The sequence below is a fragment of the Vespa crabro genome, chromosome 9, assembly GCF_910589235.1.
Source record: "Vespa crabro chromosome 9, iyVesCrab1.2, whole genome shotgun sequence".
Taxonomy (NCBI): domain Eukaryota; kingdom Metazoa; phylum Arthropoda; class Insecta; order Hymenoptera; family Vespidae; genus Vespa; species Vespa crabro.
In genome coordinates, this window is record NC_060963.1 from 5474706 (window position 1) to 5499675 (window position 24970).

The 24970-nt window shown below is 29.5% G+C and overlaps 3 protein-coding genes across 8 annotated transcripts; 2 read left to right on the plus strand and 1 right to left on the minus strand.

Annotated features, from left to right (window-relative positions):
- The first annotated feature begins 250 nt into the window (after positions 1-250).
- On the plus strand, positions 251-9098 carry LOC124427005 (glutamate dehydrogenase, mitochondrial). The gene is made up of 8 exons (XM_046969400.1): positions 251-1160; positions 6263-6463; positions 6954-7187; positions 7275-7432; positions 7521-7676; positions 7775-7985; positions 8081-8235; positions 8322-9098. The coding sequence occupies exons 1-8, from the start codon at positions 731-733 to the stop codon at positions 8436-8438; spliced, it is 1662 nt and encodes a 553-aa protein (XP_046825356.1). The 5' UTR covers positions 251-730; the 3' UTR covers positions 8439-9098.
- A 385-nt stretch (positions 9099-9483) lies between these two features.
- On the plus strand, positions 9484-20702 carry LOC124427009 (band 7 protein AGAP004871). 4 transcript variants are annotated; one of them, XM_046969409.1, is made up of 10 exons: positions 9484-9832; positions 10978-11104; positions 15274-15383; positions 15809-15881; positions 16094-16176; positions 16262-16465; positions 17182-17237; positions 17320-17398; positions 17468-17569; positions 17641-20702. In XM_046969409.1, exons 2-10 carry the CDS (start codon positions 11023-11025, stop codon positions 17737-17739), a joined length of 888 nt encoding a protein of 295 aa, XP_046825365.1. In that variant the 5' UTR covers positions 9484-9832; positions 10978-11022; the 3' UTR covers positions 17740-20702. The 4 variants fall into 4 exon arrangements, with proteins under 4 accessions (XP_046825365.1, XP_046825366.1, XP_046825364.1 ...); XM_046969408.1 differs by lacking the exons at positions 9484-9832; positions 10978-11104 and adding an exon at positions 12715-13811; XM_046969407.1 differs by lacking the exons at positions 9484-9832; positions 10978-11104 and adding an exon at positions 13815-13862.
- Positions 20321-24968, minus strand: LOC124427008. Of its 3 annotated transcripts, none has more exons than XM_046969404.1 (8): positions 24839-24968; positions 23307-23479; positions 23061-23213; positions 22846-22981; positions 22435-22562; positions 22057-22347; positions 20976-21221; positions 20321-20866 (listed from the first exon to the last, which is right to left on the minus strand). In XM_046969404.1, the coding sequence occupies exons 2-8, from the start codon at positions 23446-23448 to the stop codon at positions 20745-20747; spliced, it is 1218 nt and encodes a 405-aa protein (XP_046825360.1). In that variant the 5' UTR covers positions 23449-23479; positions 24839-24968; the 3' UTR covers positions 20321-20744. The 3 variants fall into 3 exon arrangements, with proteins under 3 accessions (XP_046825360.1, XP_046825361.1, XP_046825359.1); XM_046969405.1 differs by having other exon boundaries at positions 24738-24858; XM_046969403.1 differs by lacking the exon at positions 24839-24968 and having other exon boundaries at positions 23307-24785.
- Between the last annotated feature and the right edge of the window lie 2 nt (positions 24969-24970).

Consider the following 24970-nt stretch of genomic DNA (forward strand, 5'->3'; position numbering starts at 1 on the left):
TAAGTTGGCAATTCTATACTGATGTTTGTATAAAGGTAATCTCTTATACGAGAAAACTTTTTTAATGCAATAAAAGGCAATCGAATTTTGTTATTCAAGAACGTACTGAAATTATGTATTTTACAAATTCGTTCGACAACAAATTGAATTTAATTTTTAATTTTTCTAGTCCTTAAGTATACGCGATTAGATGGCGCTTGAGTCAATTTTGAAATTTTATAAAAGGCGAGTTGCTTTCTTCGGAATTTAATCTATGGATCAGTGCTTATATCTTACCGTCGTGTCGATAGAGGAATGGAGAAACCCAACGTATGAGACGATCAGTCGGTCGGTACTGAGTACTTAGGAAAGGTGAGGCTTAATAGGTAGTAGTAGGTATTCAGCTAGGCGACCAAGTAAACGGGCAGGAAGGGCAGATTAAAGGGCAGAGAAAAGACCAGATAAGAAAGCAGATCCAACAAGAAAAAGAAAGTCGTAAATAATAACGAGTCATCGAAACTGTAAGTCATCCAAAACGTCTGTTCAGAATTGTAGTTGGTTTTTGGATTGTTGCTTACAATACAAAAGGAAGATATTCGACGGACGGATAGAAAAAAAGGCGCTGAGAGGACGCTTTAAAAGAAAGGGAAAAAGAGAAAGAGTGTAACTGCCTACACTCGAAAATAAAAAAAAAGAAAATACTCCGAATATCGCTTGGTGTAATCGCAAATTTTATTGCAAATAAAGAAAAATGTTCCACGTGAGAAAATTAACGAGATCACCGATCGGCTTGAAACAAGTACCTAGTAATGATGTGCTTAAAGGCACGCTCGTTCGAGCTACGGCAGCCCTGCAAATGCGAGGTTACGCCGATCATCAAATCCCTGAACGTTTAAAAGATGTGCCGAATGCAGCAAATCCAAAATTTTTTGATATGGTCGAGTATTTTTTCCATCGTGCTTGTCAAATTGCCGAGGATAAGCTTGTAGAAGACGTTGCCAAGCGTTCAAGGCTAACAGTTGAGGAACGTAAGAAAAAAGTCAAGGGAATATTAATGCTGATGGAACCATGCGATCACATTCTTGAGACATCTTTTCCTCTCAGACGTGATTCCGGTGATTACGAAATGATTACAGGTTATCGAGCTCAACATTCGACACATCGAATACCTTGCAAAGGAGGTATGTCTATTCTTTTTTTTTATTTATTATTTATTATTTATTATTTATTATTTATTATTTATTATTTATTATTTATACGTCGATCACTATATGATTTATAATAATTTAACTTAATGATTTATTTACTTATTTTTTATTCTTTTTTTTTTCTTGCTCACTGCTAACAACGTTTTATTCATTTTGAAAAATTCCGTTATACACGGGATACGTACGATTCGCATTTAATACAAATATTTTAAAAAAAAAAAAAAAAAAAAAAAAAAAAAAAAAAAAAAAAAAAAAAAAAAAAAAAAACGTTTTCATTTGACTTTGTGATTCAACTCGTACGCCTTTCTAATGAGACAGTTGAGTTTGTAACGTTAGATCAGCTTGTAACAGTATCTTATAGTTCCACTTTGTGTCTCTACACGCTTTGTGTATCTATTCGCGCGTAAAGTCAAATGAGGAAGCGTTATGACGTATTTTTAATTATTCAATGTCATTAAAATTTTGCTAAAAAAAATAAATGTTTTTGATTACTTAAAAATTTCTAGAAGAAAAATGCAGAGTAAAAGTACTTTAAGGTAAATTGATTTGAAAACAAAAAATCATGACGTAAGTGAAGACTGGTTGCAATCAATTTCGATAGAACGATATTTATATTTATATTAGTATGGCCCAATCAGAATCCAATTGAGTGGTCTCTTCTTACATCATGATCTTATCTATTTTATTTAAAAAACAAATGTTTTAACACGTTTTAACATAGTTCTTGGTTTAATCAAGATGCTATAAAAATGTGAAGAAACGTTTGACGTTGGAGATTAAAGAAGATCAGTTTAATTAGAAAAATATTCTCGATGAGTTTGTGGCCTGGTTACGTCATGTATTGTCGACAATAAGAAAAATGAAAAATGAAGGGATAGATATTAAAAATTTTGTTGTATTTTATATTAATTATTTAAAAATTAAAAAATATATATATATATATGTGTGTATGTGTATTTATGTGTAAGTAAAAGTATTTTATAAAATCTATATTTTTTTTAAACTTTTCTAAGTAAATATTTAAGTATAATTAATATTTTTAATTTTTCGATTTTAAAGAGTAATAATTCATAACCTAAATATATATTTGTGTCAATAAACAGATAATTCAGTACTTTAGTAGGTATGTCAAAAATTATTTTTTATTTTGATAACATAAATTTTATGATATAATATTTACGCATATAATATAAAACTGATCACATTGTAAAATGAAGTTAATCATCTTTAATATTATTCTTTCTTTTTTTTTTATATACGATATGTTACTTTCTTATCTGGAAAATAATGTGGTAATGTAAAGATTAGAAAAAAAGAGGTACAAAGACTGTTTCAAAGTGTCAGTTGAAAGAGAATTAAACAAATAGAAAAACTTATATTACTAGCGATTAATTTAATTTTATATTATGATCAATTTCATCTTACAATTAGTATATCAATCTTAAAATACTTACAGAAATATTAGATCATCTGTCTATTGATGCCTATATATACTTGAGTTATGAAACTTCACTCTTCACAATTATATAAAAAAAAAGATTTCATAAGGCATGTTTTAGCATGTATTTGCATTTATACCCGTTTACTTTTTTATTATTGACACATTGATTGTCATGTTGATTATTTTATGTCAATGAAATAATTCTTCTTTGATAATAATTTCAAATAAATTACAAAATAAATTGATCATTTTAGAAATTTAGAGCACAATAGTAATAACAATAAGTAATGAAATTTATATTTGTCTTTCTTTTTTTTATTTTCATTATATTTTTTGAATTTAAATATTGTAGTAGTTCGATGTTTTTATGCACGAATATTGTTATAAAAAATAAAATCTAGAAACGCATATACATTCATATATCATTCTTCGGAAGGAAATTGCAGCATACAATAAAAAAAATGTGTGAATCAATCTTTATCGGTATCGATATTTGGCAAAATATGGATTGCATCGCTTAGAGTTAGCTGACCATTCCTTTCGTACTCAAGCTCGCTTTTATGGTTACATTGTTCGCGTATGTAAGGACTCTTAGCACACTTGTGACGATTTTACGGCTTCGGAACTTATGAAGAGGCGGTTTTAACCTCAATACTAGAGGACTAAATTATCGCTTGATTCTTCGACGAATGAAGAGGGAAGACACTGAAAAAAAAGAAGAGTTAAATATTTTATCTCGTTCCATTGTTTTTAATGTCTCGTCTTTTTTTCTTCCTTTCGATTTTTTTTTTTAATCTCTTCCTCTCTCAACAAATTTTTTCAAAGGAAATGATTAAAGTACAGTAGAATCATTGACTGCGTTCAGCAGAACAAGCAGCTTACTACGTTTTTTTGAACGTATTTTTTTTTTTTTTAACTACTATATATTCCTATATGTTTGGTCCAAGTGTGAGCCGTGTTTCGTTTCGTGATTAAACTTTGTATAACTTAAATTAAAAAAAAATCAATATAATGCTATTTGTCATATTGGACGAAGACCTTGATTTAAATTAAACCAACATGACTAAATAAGTCAAAATATTTCTCTTATTTATTTATCATCATATTCTATATTCTATATTTTAATAATCACTTTCTGCGTACATTCTTTAATAAATAGATTAAATATTTTAAAATATCATTTTTAAATACATATAAATTGAACAAAATGATTGAAACTAAATTAAAAACTTTTTTATAAACACTACGTTGTTCAGACAAGAGACAATTTTAAAATCTATAAATATAATAAATATTTAAATAACGAAGGTTATATTGTAATAATAAAGAAGATTAAATGTATTCACGCGCACGTATGCAAATTCCTTGTAAAAAATGATAGAATTAGCGTGCGAATGGTTGGTTCGTGAAAAATTTATTCACGGATATCGAGTTACATCAATAATCCGCGCTTAGTGCATGGGACTTGACATTACAGGTTTAAAAAAAAATTTATTGTCGTGTGTAAATTATTGCTGCGTTATATATTTTTTCACGTACGTTTTTTTATGAAATAATTTAACAAATATAATTTAACCATTTAACGTATAAAAAAAAAAAAATATATATATATATATGTATATTCGAGCTGAACGAAAATTAAATTAAATATTAGGTTAGGAAATAAAATAAAAATATGACAGGCTTCGAAGGCGTTATAACTTAAAATTGATTATTTTAATTAAATTTATTCTTTGGTAATTCTTAAAAAAAAAAGGGGAAAAGAAAAGAAAAAAAAAGAGCGCTCGATATTATAGTTATTTAAAGAGATTTCTTTACAACATTTATTTTGAAAGGTATTTAAATGCTAAATATATATTATAGAATTATATATTAAAACATTACTTGTCTTTTTATAGCACCTTTAAGACATAACATCCGTGATACTAGATTACGAAATATGATATTTCGTTATCACCTTTTGTTATAAGAATCATGTGAGATAGAACGAAACGGTTCTCTTATGTTAGCCAAATAAATAGAGAGAGAGAGGGGGGGGGAGAGAAAGAGAAAGAGAAAGAGAGACAAAGATAGAGAGAGAGAGAGAGAGAGAGAATATGTATAATGCAGAATGTTGTTTTTTTTTTTAACGAGATGACTCACTACTTAGATATTTACTTAGGTAATAATTACTTTGTTTATCACAATCTGCTTATACATTCCGTCACATGTCCAGGCTTTACTTACTATTTCATATCGAAGAAGATAAAAGTAAGCGAAAAAAGGATATGGTTCGACAAAACACAGGTCTTATTTACTTAGATTCTTGATAACAGAATTGATTGACTATATCATTTATATAAATCATTTCTGAACGTGAGTATATCTCGAATGCTTTGAAATATATGTATGTTTGAAAAATTTTACGATGATTACGTCGTCAAGATATAAACATATGTTGCTGCCAAATGTTCGTTAGTAATTTGGCATCAAAATTAATCATACGATATAACTATAAAACACTCTCAATGACAATGACACGATATTTAAGGTCAATGAGCTCTTTTCGTAATACAACAATTGGCTCTCGCATTCGTCCGTATCGATTTATTTGTTTCTTTTTTATTGTTATTATTATTATTATTATTATTATTATTATTATTAGGTAATTATTTCATTTACAGAGAAGGTATTATTGTGTAAAAAACCACATTTATATTTTTTCGGTAATAATGATTACTTAACGTATGTTATATATTGAGTATATATATGTCTATATATAATTGTTATATATATTGTTACGCGCATCCAACAACTACGTGTGAAAACTTTAAACGACTTTTAATATTTAAGAAGAAACAGTTTATGTACAATTAACTAATTTACAAGAAAATAGTAATTTATCCGGGACGTGAGTTACGTCCTCTCAAGATGAATTCCCTTGGAAGACAGACAAAAGCTCGTTGTTACATGTTAATTTTTGTCATTGCTTAGAAACGTTCTGTCCGCTCTGAATTTACTCCGAATTCGTCCAGACCGGTCGTAATAGTATATTACGCATTATAGACGTATATATGGTATGTTGACGAATATAAAATATTCATATACATAGTTAATATATATTCAATTTTTAATGAGCTCTTTTTTAAAATAGACTTTATAATATGCTGAGTTAATGGTTTGCAGTTGTTGTGAAAAATAGTGAAGGAAAAAAATTATTATTCAAAATTCAACGTTCTAAAAATCGATGCGATTACTTGAATGTACGATCATTAGTAATCTACTTGAGATAAGTTCAGTTTGTCGTTCGATAAATTGATCAAAGATCTTTTTCCATTAATGGCTTGTTTTTCAATAATGTCTTTTGGACATAAATATGTTCAAGCATTAGTTAGATTACACGAATTAATTTGCATAATGCGAAATAAATTGCTATATTTAATAGGATTATGATCTAGAAATAGTCGCATTATTTTCCCATTATATTTCTTTATTATTATTATATTTTTTTTATTTTTAATCTTATTCATGAATAGGTCGATATTTTTCTAGAATAAATTAGAAGAAAGTTACAAAAACTTAGAACAACTTAGAAAAGCATAATTGTTTTACTTTGTAATCATAATTATTCTAACAAAGTTTGTATATTTTGCAGGTATCCGTTTTTCCATGGATGTTTCTCGAGATGAGGTAAAAGCTCTATCTGCATTGATGACATTTAAATGTGCTTGCGTGGACGTACCTTTTGGTGGTGCTAAAGCCGGAATAAAAATCAATCCTAAAAATTATTCCGAGCATGAACTTGAGAAAATCACAAGGAGATTCACATTGGAGCTTGCAAAGAAAGGATTCATTGGTAAGACTTCCTTCTTAACTAAGAGTGACGAACTTCAAGATTTTATATATCGTACAATATCGGTTTTGGCATCTCAACCAACAGCGTCTTGTTACGTCATTCCGTATTCTTGCTGCGTCGACGTTATTACATTTGTGATAATTTTAGATCAAATCTATCGTAGAAAATTTACATTTGTGTGAGCTTGTTTAAAATAACCTGTACCTTGTTGCTATATGTATTATAATATAAAGAACAAATTTTATACACAGAGGACACAATTGGAACATTACTAACATGTAGCTTCTTGAGGCGACACTTTTAGTTTTTTAAAATTTCTACCTTTTTTTCATTCATCTTTTGTGTGCCTATAAATAAAATAATAATGATACTTATATACGTATCACTATCTTTCGAAACGAAATGAGATGGTACGCAGAAAATAGAAAATAAAAAATAGTGAGCTTCTTTTTTTAAGAGGGAAATTTATCGATATAATTATCTTTTGTAGGACCTGGTGTGGACGTACCTGCTCCCGATATGGGAACTGGAGAACGTGAAATGTCTTGGATCGCTGATACCTATGCAAAAACGATCGGTCATTTGGATATCAATGCTCATGCTTGTGTAACTGGTAAGCCTATTAATCAGGGTGGAATTCATGGACGGATATCTGCGACTGGTCGTGGAATATTTCATGGATTGGAGAATTTTATTAATGAAGCTAACTTTATGAGTATGATTGGTACGTATCCCATTCATCATTGAAAATTTAGACTTTTCTTATGGAATTAAAAGCTTTAATGTTTTCTTTAATATATTGATTATTTAGGTACTACGCCTGGGTGGGGTGGAAAAACTTTTATCATTCAAGGTTTTGGTAATGTTGGTTTGCACACAATGCGTTATTTACATCGTGCTGGTGCTGTTTGCATAGGTGTCCTCGAAAACGATGGAGCAATCGTTAACGAGCAGGGCATCGATCCAAAGGTAAAATCTTAAGAGATCAATTTTTTATATGAATATCAATCATATCAATTGCAACATTCGTTCGAATATTTCTTTTTTTTTATTTCAGCAACTAGAAGATTATCGTATAGAGGCTGGAACGATCGTCGGTTTTCCCGGGGCCAAACCGTACGAGGGAGAAAATCTTATGTATGAGCCTTGCGATATATTTATTCCTGCTGCAGTAGAAAAAGTCATTACCAAAGACAATGCCGCCCGTATTCAAGTAAATATTCACTAAATTAAGATGATGATAAACGAAGGATAATAAAAGAATCGTGTTCGGTATTATTTATTTGAATTGTTTTTTTTTTTTTATATTAGGCAAAGATAATAGCAGAAGCTGCCAATGGTCCAACGACCCCAGCTGCCGATCAAATACTTATCGATCGTAATATTCTTGTTATACCAGATCTTTATATTAACGCCGGTGGTGTTACAGTTTCTTTCTTCGAATGGTTAAAGAATTTAAATCATGTGTCGTATGGTCGACTCACTTTCAAATACGAACGGGAATCCAATTATCATTTACTTGGTCAGTCAAATTCAATATCATAGTGACATTTAATATCATAAATGATGTATAAATTAGAAATAATTTTATTAATATTCTCGTTTACTACGTTACAGAATCTGTACAAGAATCCCTAGAACGTAGGTTTGGTTGTGTTGGTGGTCGTATACCTATTACTCCTTCGGAAGCTTTCCAAAAACGTATTTCTGGTGCATCCGAGAAAGATATTGTACATTCAGGGTTAGATTACACAATGGAACGATCTGCCAGGGTATGTATTATTATTTCATGAAGATTCTTAACAATGATATAATTTGTTTGTACTTATAATTGTACATTTTCATATTATTTCTATAGGCCATTATGAAGACCGCCATGAAGTTCAATCTCGGACTTGATCTGAGGACGGCAGCTTACGTAAACTCAATCGAAAAGATATTTACAACGTACTCTGAGGCTGGTCTCGCTTTTTAAGTACTAGTCAGAAAAAATTTATTAAACGTAATAGGGCGAATACGATAATGGAGTGCTAACAAAATGTCATAAGCCAGTATTTCAAAAACTGTTCAGTTTTGCCACTGGTAATGTTGACCATAAGACAAAACGTTCCATGTACATTGTTTTATGCATCATTCTTCAAATGCGCCGCAATAATTTGCCTAGGGCATATATATATATATATATATATATATATATATATATATATATATATAAATTATACTTAAGAGGACTACGTGATAATTATAGATACAATTTCGCGAAATCGCGACCAATATAAAATAATGTTCACTCATTTATCTAATCGAGGAAATATTTAAAACCAGTGCATTTTTATATTTCAATTTTTATTCATCGGTTCTAACGTTTAGAACACCGATAAATTTATATCAAAGTGATATACGATTGAATATTTTCGCGCTTTAAATTTTGCCATATACTAAACTACTGCCGTATAGTATATCCATTGAGGATAAAAATGAAATTTTTAAAACGTATTTATAACAAAGAAAAGACGTTTTTAATAAATCAAGAAATATAATACATTATACACTAATATTGTCATAAATTTTAGGCTGATGTTAATAAACACACAATCATAAGTGAATATAAATTAGATAATTATAATGTAAAACATTGGTTATTGACCCTGTTATTAATCCTTGAACCTTTTACGTATGCTTTACGTGTAAAAAAGTCAAGCTCGATGGAACACGTGTTTTTATTCTCACATGTAACATTTAGGAGCTGTTCACATATCTATAGCAGTCAGTTATAGCAGATAAACGATATTTAAAATATACTTCATTTAAAAACTTCAAACTAATGTCGACCTTCAAATAATATTTAGAAAAGCATATATATATATATATATATATATATATATACATATATACACATATATATATATATGTATATCAATACTTGTGTTTAATAAATAATTCTATATAATTAATTGTTATGAAATCGATCTCTCTTATTTGTTTCTTTATCTAATAGTTTATGTATTATTTTAAAACATTCTATATAAAGAATGAATACATTCGTCTTAAATTATCTTTTAAAAAAGAATTTATCCGTTTGCTGATGAAACTAATGATCGCTTAGATAGTGACCTCTTATAATGAACAAAGCGTACTTTATTACTAAAGCAATGTTTTAATGCTTAAATGACAAGAGGTCAGCACCGTTTGAAAGTGGAAGAGTACCGGTACGTGCGGACGAACTGCGCGTGGCCGAGCGCGTAGCGTTAACCAATGTCTATTAGTTAGGGTGGCGGTTGTCTGATATAAGGACGTCTGAAGCCACGACGACGTTAACGTGGTTTGCCGTGCCTATTTTTTCATTTGTGTAAGAAGAAACGACACAAGGTGATAAAAAGTCAATATTATTTATGTGGAATTTCTTTTGTTTTCCATTTCCTTTACTATAATATTATCAGTGATCTCTTACATTTCTTATATATTTTTTTTCCAATTATATTTTTTCGATGTTTTGTCTTACAAAATCGTATAAAATGATGTAAGCTTATCCTTAAAAAATTTAGGAATTTATCAAAAGAGAACTGTGATCATCATAATGTTAAAACATTGTGATATATATATATTTTCAACTACAATAACAATGTTCGTTTTAGTGAAATTACTCGATGGAAGATATTAATCCTGATGGAAAGAGCATTATCGTGTCAACGTGTTTTCCGTGTGATATTATCACGATTAGATATTATCAGGATACTATATATGTGTATATATGTATATATGTATATATATATATATATATATATGTGTGTGTATGTTTTGACCCTCGATTTATATTTTCTGGACGGAATAAGGAATAGAATAAAATTATACTTTGGAAGGATGAGCTGTACTTGTTTTTTTCTTTTTTTTTCGAGAAAAACTGGATATACGAGTGTTCTAAATAAATACAAAATTTTAATGGAGTTTTTTGATTAATCATTCTGATTAATCTATATAGGTTCCATCGAAATAAATTATATTCATTATTAAGTTGACGGATTGTTATCGTGCCGTAACATCGTAGAATGTTACAGATATAAATTTAATATTTAATTAGCAATTTCATTTTTTTAACATACGATTACTAAATTACACGAAATAGAACAAAAGAAGTCTCATAAAATATTTTACGGCTCTTCGGGATAATAAGAATTATTTACTCGAGTGTATTAGTTCGAAAAGGAGACGTTTTTTTTTGCGAATTCCGCAATCAGAAAAATAAAATTTTTTCTTTTATCTCATGTAGTTAAAAAAATTACGTGCTAATAATAACATATAAAATCATCCGTTTTACTTTTGTGTCCGTTTTTTTCTTTTCTTTTTTTTTTCACTTTTAGACATCACCAACGTTAATATATTACACAATCAACATCGTAAAAAGTTTCTACATGCTAATAAAAATTCTATAAAAATTGTGACGTTTTTTTATATGTAATAAAAATTCCCTTTCTTTCGAGGAAATATCTCTATTAATTTAAATTTAACTATTTTAGGTGGCGAGGTTTGAATCTCGCGTTAATCCCATAGAATCTCTTCCTATGGCGACTATGAGTAATGCTAATGGATCCACAATTCAGATCAACACGCGTCCGGATGACATACGAAATCGTATTATCGGAGGTAAAATATTCTTTTCATTGAAAAAATAAATGAGTATGATTTAAAAGTAAGTTAGTCATTTTTCAATAAATAAACAAATTGAAAATTTATCGTGAAAATTAATAAAAAAAATCGTGAGATAAACAATATTCTATAGGATTTTGTTAAAGCAGTATTAAGTGATATAAATATAAGAATTATACGATTAACATATTGCATGCCACGTCATTCATATATGTATGATATTAATGTTTCTTGGGAGGATGCTTCATTCGTACATACATATATATGACGAATATATTGAGTTAAAAATATATATAACGCATTTCGCGCATTAATAATACTATGAGCATATAAATTGAAATTTTTCTTAAGTTGATTATGATGAAAATATAGTTATGTTTGGTTTTAATTAAATTGATATTTTAACTTGGTAAACATTAAAATCAATAATTTTGTAAAAAGTTATTTAATTTAAGTTTAATTGACTTATAAGAAAGTATTTTTACGTTTAATTTAATACTTCATCATTATATTTAACTTATTTATATTTTAAATTTAAATATTTCAGATATATTTTGGGGAAAATCAGTGCATTGGTTGCAAAAAGTATAAACTATTTTAGATTTTTTCTGTTCTACTTCACGTTCTGTTTAAGTTTAGTATATCATCGAACATATTTTATACGTAATTTTTTACCAGTTGCATCGGTTCCTTGTAAAAACTTTGAAAATACTTTTTCGAGATCTTGCCAAATCATATTGAATATTTAGCTGTTCCACCATAATGTTTTCTTTAAAGGCTTGAATATTAATTGTTTTCTTTGTAGCATATTAGTATATTACCCATTTGTCACTGTTAATTCAAGAATAAGTTCAACAGAGAGTTTCTTATATCATTTGACATTTTTTCTGAGAATTATTGCATAGAAAGTCATTTGATCTGATAAGTCTATATCAATCTTTATTATATACTAGAAATTCTGATCACTTCTTCAATATTTTTTTTTTATATCTACATATTTCTGTGAACTGGTGACGTGACCTTTTCATCAATATCTTAGATATAGCTTGTCTTCTTCATATGACCTAATCTTTTTTACGTTTTAGAATCAATTTCTATACTATATCATAATTTTATCTTTTAACTAAGCAGCATTATTAAACTGATACGAGCTTTACAATTAATAAATAAATCATAATGCGAATTTGGTATGAATGAATTATTACTTAAGTGTAAGGAAGGTCGTAATTTTTATTTTATCGTAGAAAACTTTAAGCAAAGCTACGTAGTTGTATAACTATTCGGAAAAAGTCACGGAGGCTTTAACGATATATTTTAGGAGCTATCGAAAATATATCATAAAGGATTGAATTGGGTTGACATGAGAGTTAGAAACTTTGTCCTCGAAGGTTTTGAGATAAGGCCTGAACTATTTAACTCATATAACTCATTAACTCATATAAGACGAAGCTATGACGTATAAATCTAGGATTATGAAAAAAATTGTGTTCCCGTAGCAGACTATTTTTTTTTCTTTTTATTCATTTGAATTTTGTAATTTGCAAGTTTCGAATTGAGCTGATTTTTTTTTTTTATTCTAATCGGAATAAAAAAATTACAATGTTGTTGAGACACCAATAAAAAAATTGTCAGATTGTTCATCTAAAATCTTTATTTAAATATTAAAGTATAATTTATTTGTTGATAAAGTCGATTAGTTACGTGCTTTCTATTCTTTAGACGACAGTAATAAAGCATCAGACTTTTACTTAGCGGTATTGCCAATTCAAATTATTGTCCAAGTTAAACAACTTTGACAATTTCAATTTTTTTACGAAGACTTGACGCAACTCCGACGAAAATGTAAACATCAAAATGATATTTTTGTTGAATAGATTATCGTATAATAATAAACGATATTTTAGGCGGTAAAAGCAATGAAACGTAGAACCTTTAATAGTAAGCAGTAGTATAAGTGGACATTAGTCAGCCAGCTATAGGTAAACTTGGTTCTTTAGCATTCACCTTGTATATATATACATATCCACGATCCTCATCTTTGCGTTAGAAATATGGTTCAAGACTATATGTGGAAAGCAATCGATGAAGGCATTGTATTAATGTAGAAATCGAAAAATAAAAAATTACAACGAGTGATTGCAGCTCAAAAAAAGAAATTTGTTTTATTGAAAATCTGTCCGATAGGAAAAATAAAAAGGAACAGAAAATAAAACGTTGACGTGTGACGCTTTCATTGGGGAAAAAAAAGTATGTGTGGGAGAATGGGGCTGGAAAAGTAGAGTGGACATTCATAGAATGAGAGAAAAGAGTAGGTCAGAGAGATAGGAGAAAGGATAGGATGCTAGTACGCGCATTTCGCGCATTTCGCGCATTTCGCGCATGTCACTATGGAGGAGAGAAAGATAGAGAGGACTTTCCGTATGAGTAGGCGGCTGAACACGATCAGACTAGGGAGGAAATATCTCTAGGAAAGAGTGTGACATTTCAAATCTTGAATACTTTGCTGCCACGTAGCCTACTACAGATGTGGAAGTTTAATACATGGACAGAGAGAGAGAGAGAGAGAGATTGAGAGAGAGAGAGAGAGAAAGAGAAAGAGAGAGAGAGAGAGAGAGAATGGGAGAGAGAGGAAGAGGGAGGGAGGGAGGGAGAGAGAGAGGGCCGAGAGAGAGCGAGGGAACAAGGGAGCAATTCACTGACTCAGGTAAGCAGGTCACTGGGCACATCGCTAGTAACTATTTCATTATGACAGACGGTAAGTTTAAAAACGTACATTAAGAATAAAGTAATTGAGAATATTTTAATACGTAAAAGATCTTTGTAAAGCGTACTACAATGAATTTCGATTAAGACTAAATAGTTATATTTACTTAGGTGTGGTTTTTAATAAGATTTTTAGTTATAATTTGTTATTATTATTTTACTTTGAAAACTATTCTTGTTGAATTAATATATCCAATATATTCTAAAAAAAGGTGCCATTGACTTTGTAAACTCGTTTTTTATCATAAATAAAAGATGTAAATTTATTCAGTTCGGTGTACGTAGCTTACTCGTAAAAGGACGCGCGTACGAATATATCGATCCATAATTCTTATTCTTTCTTTTGCCGGTGTTATCGTTAACAAAATCGATCCTGTGTTTAAATGAATTATCAAACAAGAACGAGGTTGCGTATTTATGAGAGTGGTGAATTACGTTTCACGCCAATTCTGACCAAATTTTCTTTATTTTTTTCTTATCTTTACTTGGAAAATATTAAGAAAGGAATTACGGAGGAACAAGAAAATAATCTAGAGGAATTATGAAAAATTATACGAGTCTTTCTTTATAATTACACGCAAGGGATTTACTCACGAAACAGTTTGCGTAGTTTTTAACTTTAATGCAATTTCTTTTTATGTATATATATCCACATATGTACCTCTGATATATGATACGCATATCGATGGACGCGAAAATACATGGTGAATATGTAGTCTCATTTACTGCCCGTTATCGATCTTGCACTACGAAGAAAGTGGCAAATTTCTTTATGTGTGTCGTATTTCTATGAATAATTAAAAAAGAAAAACAAAAAAAAATATAATAATAATAACTTCAAAAAGAAAGAAAGATTATTTGTATTGATATTGTTGTTATTCAAAGATTATGTACAATATATTATAAGGGCAAGAGACTAAAAAGGTCTCCGTACACTTAAGAGGATGTTATTATAGGTTGGGCTATATAAACACTCGTTAGTTAATAGCTAGGCTGGAAAACACTTTCGAGAAAGTACAAGAGTATGCACTTTTAGAAAAGGGACTTACGAAAGAACCTATTCATACTATACCAACGAAAGAAGAGCAGCTCTTATATGACTCGTAGAATCAAGCCAATTACACATCATTTCTTATCAGAACTTTTCTTTTGTAGGTTAACGAAATAATCAATTCTTTTTTTTTTGTTGGAAAATATTATCTGATTGTAACAATTTAATTTGTTCTACGTACATATAGATGCCCTAATTAATAGCTCAGTCTCGTTCTAAGGATTAGTAATCAACGAACGTATCATAATTAACGAACATGCACATTCGAAACAACTTATATTTAATTTTTCGACAATTATTAAACGATCCTATATCAGACATATCGATAAAATTTTCGTTTTTATTGTTTTAGCGGAAGATTCCATACAAAGCGATTCAAAAACCTGCGGTAATATTTTAGTGGTATTATCTTGGATTTTGGTGATCATGACTATGCCATTCTCTCTCTTCGTTTGCTTTAAGGTAACAATTTTAAGAAGATCTATTCGGTTTTGCTTTTTCTTTTTTTACTTTTTTCTTTATTTTCTTCTTTTTTTTCTTTTTTCTTTTAACGATCACTCTATAAACTGTTATCACCCTCGTTGTATTATTATTAGAACTGACAATTGACCTCAAAGCACCGTCGAGATTCTATAAAAGATGCACAGAATTCCGTTAATACTTAGTTCATCATTTTTTTGATAGATTTAGATAGCAGTAAAACGTTGATTATATATAATTTAAAAAGGACAATAAAGAAAAAAAATTGTTTCCGATGAACAATCTTTTAATAAATAAAATAATCGATTGTTGAAAACTGAATATGGAAACACGAAGACAAATTTTAATAGTTTTGTTTTACGAATATTACGAATAAGAGCTAAAATATTTTTTTGTTACGTTAACAGGTAGTACAAGAATACGAAAGGGCGGTTATATTTCGATTAGGCCGTCTTCTATCTGGCGGTGCTAAAGGTCCTGGTAAGTTTCTCTTATAACATATATATATATATATATATATATATATATATATATATATATATATATATATATATATATATACAGACATGTATGTATACGCAAAAAATAGAAATATGTACCAGATATTAAAATTCAAAAAAAAGATTAGATATAAGATATATTATAATTAACAAAATGTCATCTCTTAACGATAAAAATCACATTTTTTAAAGGAATTTTCTTCATTCTACCATGCGTGGACAATTATGCTCGAGTCGATCTTCGAACGAGAACATATGATGTTCCACCGCAAGAGGTAATTCATTCGAATCTATATTTCTCGAATGGATTTAAATGGGTATAACAGATAATGAAAGAAAGACCAATCGATTATTTTACAGGTATTAACAAAGGATAGCGTTACCGTGTCCGTGGATGCAGTCGTTTATTATCGTGTTAATAATGCCACTATTTCTATTGCCAACGTTGAAAATGCACATCATAGTACGAGACTTCTTGCTCAAACGACGCTTCGAAATACTATGGGCACAAGGCCACTACATGAGATACTTAGCGAGCGTGAAACTATTTCTGGTAACATGCAGGTACGATTTAATATTCGATAATAATTCTTTAAAATTATTGGTTGAATCGCATCCAAGATTAGTCGAGTAAGAAATAGTTGATTATACTTGAGGCTCTTTGATTGAGTTGGCAAAGATACTTTCATGAAATCGGAAAAGTATTTAGACAAAAAATTTGGGTTTAGCATTAATTGTCAAATACAAACAAATATTAGCTACGAACAATATGCAAATTATTATTCACTAGGTAATGAAGATTTCTTAGCAGAATTGTCAATAATAATGATAAATAAATTCTATACAGCAACTTGAAAGACTCCAATCAATGATTTTCTTTGAATCAACCAGTTATATTCACACTTAAACCTGACATTGAAAAAGATGCTGTTGTGCTTTGGTGGGAGTGTACTGAGAAAATTTAATTTGAATTGCTAGAGCCGGATGACATAATTACTGCTGATATTTATCGTCAACAATTTATATAAAGAGTTATATAAATTGTTATATAAAGAATCGTTGAAAAAACAACCGCTTTTAATCGTAAAAAGCAATTTAGCTGGATAGTTTTATCGTATTTCTCATATTCACTCGATTATATCATCAGATTATCATTTGTTTAAAAAAATTATTTGCTTATGAAAAGTAGTACCTTTAATATATATTACTGTATATACATATGTAAATACATAAATATGTAAGACTATTTGTAAAAGGAAATTTATTAATATGTATTACAGATTTCCTTGGATGAAGCTACCGATACATGGGGCATAAAAGTCGAACGAGTCGAAATGTAAGAATCGAATGAAAATCATTAAATTCATTCTGTCATCTTTTTAATATTACAATTCTACATAAATAAATAAAATTTGTAGTAAAGACGTACGGCTACCTGTTCAATTGCAACGAGCTATGGCAGCAGAAGCAGAGGCAGCTCGTGAAGCTCGTGCAAAGGTAATAATTATATCTATTACAATTGGTATATTTAGATGAAAATGATCTAAATGGATATTCTGTTTTTAGGTAATCGCTGCCGAAGGTGAGCAAAAGGCAAGTAGGGCGTTAAGAGAGGCATCGGAGGTAATCGGAGATTCTCCTGCAGCATTGCAACTACGTTATCTTCAGGTAAGACAATTACATCATTTCGTTACTATTTTTGTAAGAGTAAATACTTACTAATTAATTTTTTATCGCAGACCCTTAACACCATCTCAGCTGAAAAGAATTCGACGATCGTATTTCCATTGCCCATTGACATGCTTACGTACTTTATGAAAGCAAGAGAAATGTCTTAATTTTATATATTATTCAAATGATATACATATATTCAATATGTACCAAAAAGTTGGTAAGGATTGGAAATTGTGAGAAGATCGATCAAGTATGTGGTGATCGTATCTCTTATGTGTGTACGTATTCGTTACGTTATCAAGACTTGAATCTGACCAAGAAGAGGAGAGTTGCTAATGGTAGACCAAATTTCAACGTTTATTATTAAATTAGACAGGCCATAAGATTAATGTTCTTGTTGAAACAAAGAACATTTCGCGGTATATATATATATATATATATATATATATATATATATATATATATATATATATATATATATATATATATAGAATTATCTATACCGAAACATTTAAAAAACATTCATCGATATTTTTGGATGATCTTATAATAACATCACTGCTCTATTTACAAACTAATATAAAGTATTTACGCAATACTTTGATAATACTTTAAATCAAAAATCGCATCATAAGCAAATAGAACATCGAAGAACATGAATTAGGGTGAGTACATAATATATTACATAGGTATATTCGACGTAGAATAAAGAAGGAAACAAAATTTAATATCTAGTTTTTAATACTGTAAGTTTACGTTTTCACGTAAATCATGATTAATTTGATAAAAAAAATAAAAAAAGAATTTCACACTGCCAATCACAGTAATACGTACACGACCGTTCCATAATTCCATATTTCGATAAGAGAAAATTATTAATTTTGCAAAATATACAATTTTGCGAGATAATGGAATGACGAATCTTCGTAAAATTTACAAACTACAAACAAGAATACTGATCTATCTGATACGAACCTAAAGAATTTTAAGATTAGACAAGTATTTATATATTATATAATAGAACTTCTAATATACGAACTAATACAGATATCCAGATGTTCAGATGAAAAAATTGTCATGAAAAGACAAAGAAAAAAAAAAAAATAATTTATACTAAAATATAAGAAATTATCTATTTCTGTTTGGATTTTTATAATCGTCTAAAATACCTAAATTATTTATTACGTTTAACCTTATAAATATGTAATTTCTTCTTACCAATAAATCGAATTTTGATCGTGATAGAACAAAAGGAACACTACGTGGAATATATCTGCTTTGATAGTTCAAATAATGAAGGTTTTACCGTAAATCGCCTATTAATTTTTATGGCACTAAAATAATAGAACTGAAAAATTTATCTCTATGTCGAATCGTTTTTACAATGAAAGAGAAGATTGAACAGCAAAGCATAGAAGCGTCGTTTAAATATTTAATCCAAATATAACGGCCTGTAACGATAAATGGTTTAGCATCGGCAACTCTCTCTTTCTCTCTCTCTCTCTCTCTCTCTCTCTCTCTCTTTCTCTCTCTCTCTCTTTTTCTCTCTCTCTCTTATTCTTTCTCTTTCTCTTTTTCTCTTCCTTTCCGGCAATTGCCTTACGTATGGTGCTTATTAAAGGTCTTTCTCTTGGTTAGAAGTTTAAATAATAATTAATAAGTTTGAATGTTTGTACTTGAACGATTTTTACTCAAATTTTTACTAAAGCTCTTACGATCGGCTAAACAAAAATTTAAAAATATTTTATATTACGATCAGATGTGTCAAACTTTTGATATTCAACAAATCGTACCATCATGATTTGTCATTTAAAATTTGAAAACAATTGACACTGATATGATGTTATAAGAAATATAAGTACATTTCTATTTTAATAATAACCCATTCAGTAAAGACTGTCGATCGTATTAATTTTCATCTCACTTTCTTATTTTTATTCAATTCACGATTGTGATATGAAAGATATGTTAATTAGCAATTTAAATTACTCCTCACAGTCAATTAAAATGATACATGCCTAAATCTTGTAATTTCCATAACAGTTATTTTAAATCTCTTTTGTTAAAAAGAGATTCTTCAATCAAGAAAATTACGAAGTATCCAACCTATTGATCTTCACGTTCTAACATTATTTATTTCTGATTTATTTATTTCCGATTTATTTATTTTCGATTTATTTATTTCCGATGATTGTCTTTATTTTATAGGAAATGTTACGATTTATAAAGAATATTATAATGAAATTAATATCATGATCGCACTTGCTCGCACATACTTCTAATAGTTTTAATTTACTTTCTTAATATTTGCGATTCTTTTTTTTTATGTTATTGAAATTTTCGATCTTTTAGTATTAAAAAATAAACCTACCTAATATATATACTATAAATATATACAATATACATACACGAGGGTATTTATGCATTTTTTTATTGACGAATTTTAACTTTGACGAAAAGAAAAACTTTGAAATTATCTAGATTAATTAATTTTCATAATAATTATTAAATTTTGATGGAACAGAAGACGAGGCGAGATTACTGCAAGATCATTAATACATAAACAATATAAAATGACGCTTTAATTGACTGCTAGGAAAATTGATTTATTTCTAAATACATTAAGTACATTAATAAGGAGAGAACGACACGAATTGTATTATCTGATATTAAGCTAAAACTAATTCTCTATTTCTTGTTAACATTGTTTATGAAATATTAATGTTTAATCTATGGTATTTTATGTATATATATATATATGTATTTATGATATATATATCAACGTGTTATTGTGTGAAAATATATCTAAAGAGTGCACTACTGTCGTATGTTACACATGTATTTATGATTGAATCGCATGATTGGCTGATTGATTTTTTCTTTAGGTGATAGGTGTTATCGAAAAATCAAAAATCAAAAGTGTACGCGTAATCAAATAAAAATTAATGTTTGAAAATGTACAAGCGTAATTCGAACAAGTGTTTATTATGTATACTTGCAGAAGAAGATACAATACTCGCGAGATCCTATTTTTTAATCGGATTAACATCGTCCTAATATTAAATAAGAAAACATGTAAAACAGTTGGAAAGATCTTTAAATAAAATATGGGCTCGTAAGATTTGAATAACGATTTCTTCATCTGCCATTCGAATGTTTATGCAATGTCTCACCTCAACTTTGTTGTGCACGGTTGTTGAATATAATTTAAACAAAAACCTCTATTTCCAACATCGTTAGGTGCTTCGATCGCATCCGTATGAAAGATTAATCTGAAAGGCTTGACAGTACCTGAAATAAAACGCATAAATATTTTTATTTGGTTATTGTACATGCACAAAATAGAAAAAAAAATTTTTTTTCGTAAAAAGAAAATGTCATGCAAACGATGAATACTTACTAATGACCGAAGATGAGTTTAGGTTTTGATTATCGGCATTAAAGGTACCGCCACACAATCGATCTATACAGGTAGTGGACATCGAAGGAGATTTGCCTGCGTTAATTGCGCAAGGAATCATCAGCCAATCTGTTTGACACATGGCTCCTGTCATGGAGGCTATCTGTGTTCCTTGAGTATTACCCGTTAAAGTGAATGCGTTATTACGAGACATTTGCCCTGTGCCACTATTAGATATCATCGTAGCTGTAATATTTATATTTTATACATATATATATGTATATATATATGTGTGTGTGTGTGTGTATATAAGGGGAGGCAAAACTAATATTTTAATAACTCTTAAATTATGCTTTCTATGAAAAATGGTTTCGTGCCAATATTACATAATTTCCTATTAAGATTATTTATGACAAACACTGTCTATTATGTCTTACTGAAATCTTTGATGACATACAAACTTTAATTTAAAGTTAAGCAAAACAAATTTTTAAAGAACTAAACAGAATATTTAGTTAAGTATTAAATAAGCCCAATAAAATTTAATATATTTTACATATATAGAATTTTCGCGTTAACTCGAATTTTGAATTAAAAAATAAGATATTCCATGTAAAGAAACAGGATTGATATTCAAATTTGTATAAAATAATTTTTCATGGAATGTATAATTTAAATAAAGTTATGCAATATGTACGTAATTTTGTTTAAGGAACGAACTAAAAACGAAGAGATTTAAAAGGTCAAGAGGTTCTATTCTTTATTGTTCATTTTCGTCATATGAACTTTATAACATAAAGTTTTTATTTTATAACGTATAAAATATAATCACTTGATTTTTAATCTTTCAAAAATAATCATTTCATATATAAACAAATGTATCATTCAAATGATTATTTCCTCTGTGGCTTTTAAAGAGCAAAAATTTATCAAACATTTACGAAATATTATATTTCGTTAATAAATTCATATTACAACGTTTGATGGCAAAAATGAGGAAAATAAAAAATTTATTACTTTTTTAAATCTCTTCGTAACTTTTAGGTTACCTTATTGAAGATTTTTTTTCTTTTTGTCGTACCTTCGTCCGAACATGCCATATATTGAATACCACAAAAGTTTTTTTCCATTCTGATGCATATACTGTAATCCTGATTGGACAATTGCAAACCGGCCGAGGAATCAAAATTGAATGATTTTATTTGTCCTGATACACCAGTAAAATATTGCAAACATCCTTCTTCTGCTCTATAAATTGTATTACAGCGAATCTGTGAGATTCGGACTTTCCAGGATCGTGGAAAGGAACTTCCGCTCGTGACGAATGTCAATGCAATGGGATTAGTTTGCCCTATACCAGCGTCGATGTACACTGTGAAAAAACGAAGAAAATGTGTTCTCAGTCAACGAAGAATTTCAATTTATTCGATACTCGTATTAAAATAAAAATCTAACTTACTGTGGTTGTCATTATTAGTTCCACAAATAGTTGGTACTGGATTACCTCCAGAAACAATAAATTGATCATAAGTGCATAGATTGTTGATCGTCTCGGGTCCTCTTATCGTAAACTGTACAAAATCCAATCTACAAACAGTTAAAAATCTTATTGAATTATATATAAATAAAAATGTATTCTCGCTTAAGTTATTTAAAATTAAATAAATTTTTAAAGGCCGAACACGAAATTCAAATATAAAGAAACTGATATATCATATGTCAATAATTTAAAAAAAGAATCGTATTTCTTTGTTCAGTCTAAGAAAAGGTATTTAATTTTAGATAGAGCGCGAATACTTTTTTTACCCACTGTACGTATACCAGATACATATATAAATCTGAAAATGATCAAAGAGTACTTCTTTTTCACCTAAATTGGCATACATCTGGATGTAACTTCAAAAGCGTAAGCTGACAGGAATCCGTACCATCGAACGTCGATGGATAATTAGGATTAACGAAATAAGTATTATTGTCGTTGATCATTTGTCCACACGAGACCATGACTAAACGGTAAAGATAATATCAATTTTTGAAAAATAAATAATTTAAAAATGTCATTTTATTATAATATATATTTCTTACCGATACAACAGACGCCATAACCATTCGCGCAAACTCCACTGGATATACCACCTCGTTGCGAACATTCCGTTGATGATATGCAAGTACCATTTTCACCATTCAATCCACCACAGGCATTATTTTCAAATCTTACGACGGTGAAGAGTGGAAAAACTGAAGATAAGTTATCAAAATGTTTTATCATTACTTTCTTTTATTTTTTCGTTCGTCAATGATCAAATGGTCGCACGATAAACGCGAACTTACGTCGTTTTTCTCTTTTATTTTGTGCCAATCTAATATTTTGAAGAGTTGACATTTGAAGCATGTGCGTTTCGGGATCGTTAGATTCTTGGGATCGATTTTCATTCGTTTGCCACAAACGTCGTCGTTCTGGTAATTTTTGCATTTTCCATATGCTCCAAGCATCGATTTCAATGCTTATTATAATAAAATTAATTATAAGTATAATTAAGTATCGTTTGTCGAACATCTCTACGATTAAAATATATATCGAATTTATATTTTTTATTTAAATAATGCTTCCTTTAAATAGTGAACATTTAAAACGTTATTCCGAGGTTACAGATATTACACTAAAGACAAGAGTTACAAAAACGCGAAATTAAATATATTTGAGGAGATGATTTACACGGTCTGCATACCGAGTTACAAACCGATTCTCGCGATTACTAGGGAAAGTCGAGTACTTTAATTGAAAATAAAAGCGTTAGTAACTTTATGTATTGTGCTTATTCCTTGAAGCATGATAATCGTCGCTTTCTTAACTCGTAAGTCATAATCGTTGAAATTAAATAGAACATCGTACTTTCCATTTAGAGTATTCTATACAAAGACAATCACTTTTTCGAATACTTTCATTATTCCATTTTCATTTTTCATGCATATGTCATAGACATTCTAACATTTATCAAAGAAAATTCAATAGTTTCCAATTGCAAAAAAAGTAAATTGTTTGTATTCCGCCATAATTAGAGTTATTTTTGAAAATGTATATCTCCTTAATTATACGCGATAAAGATTTCGTTCTTACCAGAGACATTAATTAGAAAGAATTAGATATTTATAAAAGAAAATACATAAAAAGTTTTATATCTGCGATTAAATAACTACAATAGACAAATGTTCCAAACAATACTTTTAAAACAAATCAAAATAGTTCATTTTTAATCTCAATTATTCGAAGCAAAAGTAATTAAAAACGAAATACAAAACTGAAAGAATCTTATTTTACAAAAAATACAATAAACAAACGAACAAAAAAGAAAAAAAGAAAGAAAAACCAATAAATATGACATTATTCTAGAAAAGGTTGCTCGATTAGGATTTTGTTCGGAAAATGGGGCTTTATGCATAGAAGTGGCAGGGGTAGAACAGCATGAGCGGCAGGTATGAAGAGAGAGGGAAAGCAGGGCTGGCAGGAGCGTAGGTGAGCTAAAATAGATCGATGGACGGGTGCGCACGCAAGTGTACCTCCGGTTGAGTTAGCGTAGCCTGCAGGGGAGGTAGACTCTTATGGTTGAGGAAACGTGGGTTGGGAGGAAGATAATAAAGGAAAGGAGAAAATTGGCAGCTCGAAAAGATTCTTGAAAGGAGAAAATTCGGAAGAAAAGAAGAGAAAATGGAAGAAATGGCTAGTAGAAAAAAGGGTCGAATCTCCAAAGAGTAAAGGCGCACCTCTTTCTAGTTCTCTCTCTCTCTCTTTCTCTCTCTCTTTCTCTCTCGTTCTCTCTCGTTCTCTCTTGTTCTCTCTATTTCTCTTTCTCTCTCTTTCTCACCTGTTTGCCGGCAATAGGGTTGACTAGGTGCGGACGGTGGCGGTGGCGGTGGTGGCGGCGGCGGCGGCGCTACAAGTGGCTGGATTCGTAAATCGGGAGCACACGAGCGCGCTCGCCCGCTCCTTCCTTCCA

What these genes read in the sequence shown, in the direction of transcription:
- LOC124427005 (XM_046969400.1), top strand. Translation starts at nt 731, where the DNA reads ATGTTCCACGTGAGAAAATTAACGAGATCACCGATCGGCTTGAAACAA. An exon ending in ACAATGCCGCCCGTATTCAA is followed by an intron (nt 7,677 to 7,774) that starts GTAAATATTCAC and finishes TTTTTATATTAG; the next exon opens with GCAAAGATAATAGCAGAAGC. An exon ending in CAATGGAACGATCTGCCAGG is followed by an intron (nt 8,236 to 8,321) that starts GTATGTATTATT and finishes TTATTTCTATAG; the next exon opens with GCCATTATGAAGACCGCCAT.
- LOC124427009 (XM_046969408.1), top strand. Translation starts at nt 13,649, where the DNA reads ATGGACAGAGAGAGAGAGAGAGAGAGATTGAGAGAGAGAGAGAGAGAA. An exon ending in CTCGTGAAGCTCGTGCAAAG is followed by an intron (nt 17,399 to 17,467) that starts GTAATAATTATA and finishes TTCTGTTTTTAG; the next exon opens with GTAATCGCTGCCGAAGGTGA. An exon ending in TGCAACTACGTTATCTTCAG is followed by an intron (nt 17,570 to 17,640) that starts GTAAGACAATTA and finishes TTTTTATCGCAG; the next exon opens with ACCCTTAACACCATCTCAGC.
- LOC124427008 (XM_046969403.1), bottom strand. Translation starts at nt 23,532, where the DNA reads ATGTTCGACAAACGATACTTAATTATACTTATAATTAATTTTATTATA. An exon ending in CCAGATGTATGCCAATTTAG is followed by an intron (nt 22,563 to 22,845) that starts GTGAAAAAGAAG and finishes AACTGTTTGTAG; the next exon opens with ATTGGATTTTGTACAGTTTA. An exon ending in AAACTCATCTTCGGTCATTA is followed by an intron (nt 20,867 to 20,975) that starts GTAAGTATTCAT and finishes GTTTTATTTCAG; the next exon opens with GTACTGTCAAGCCTTTCAGA.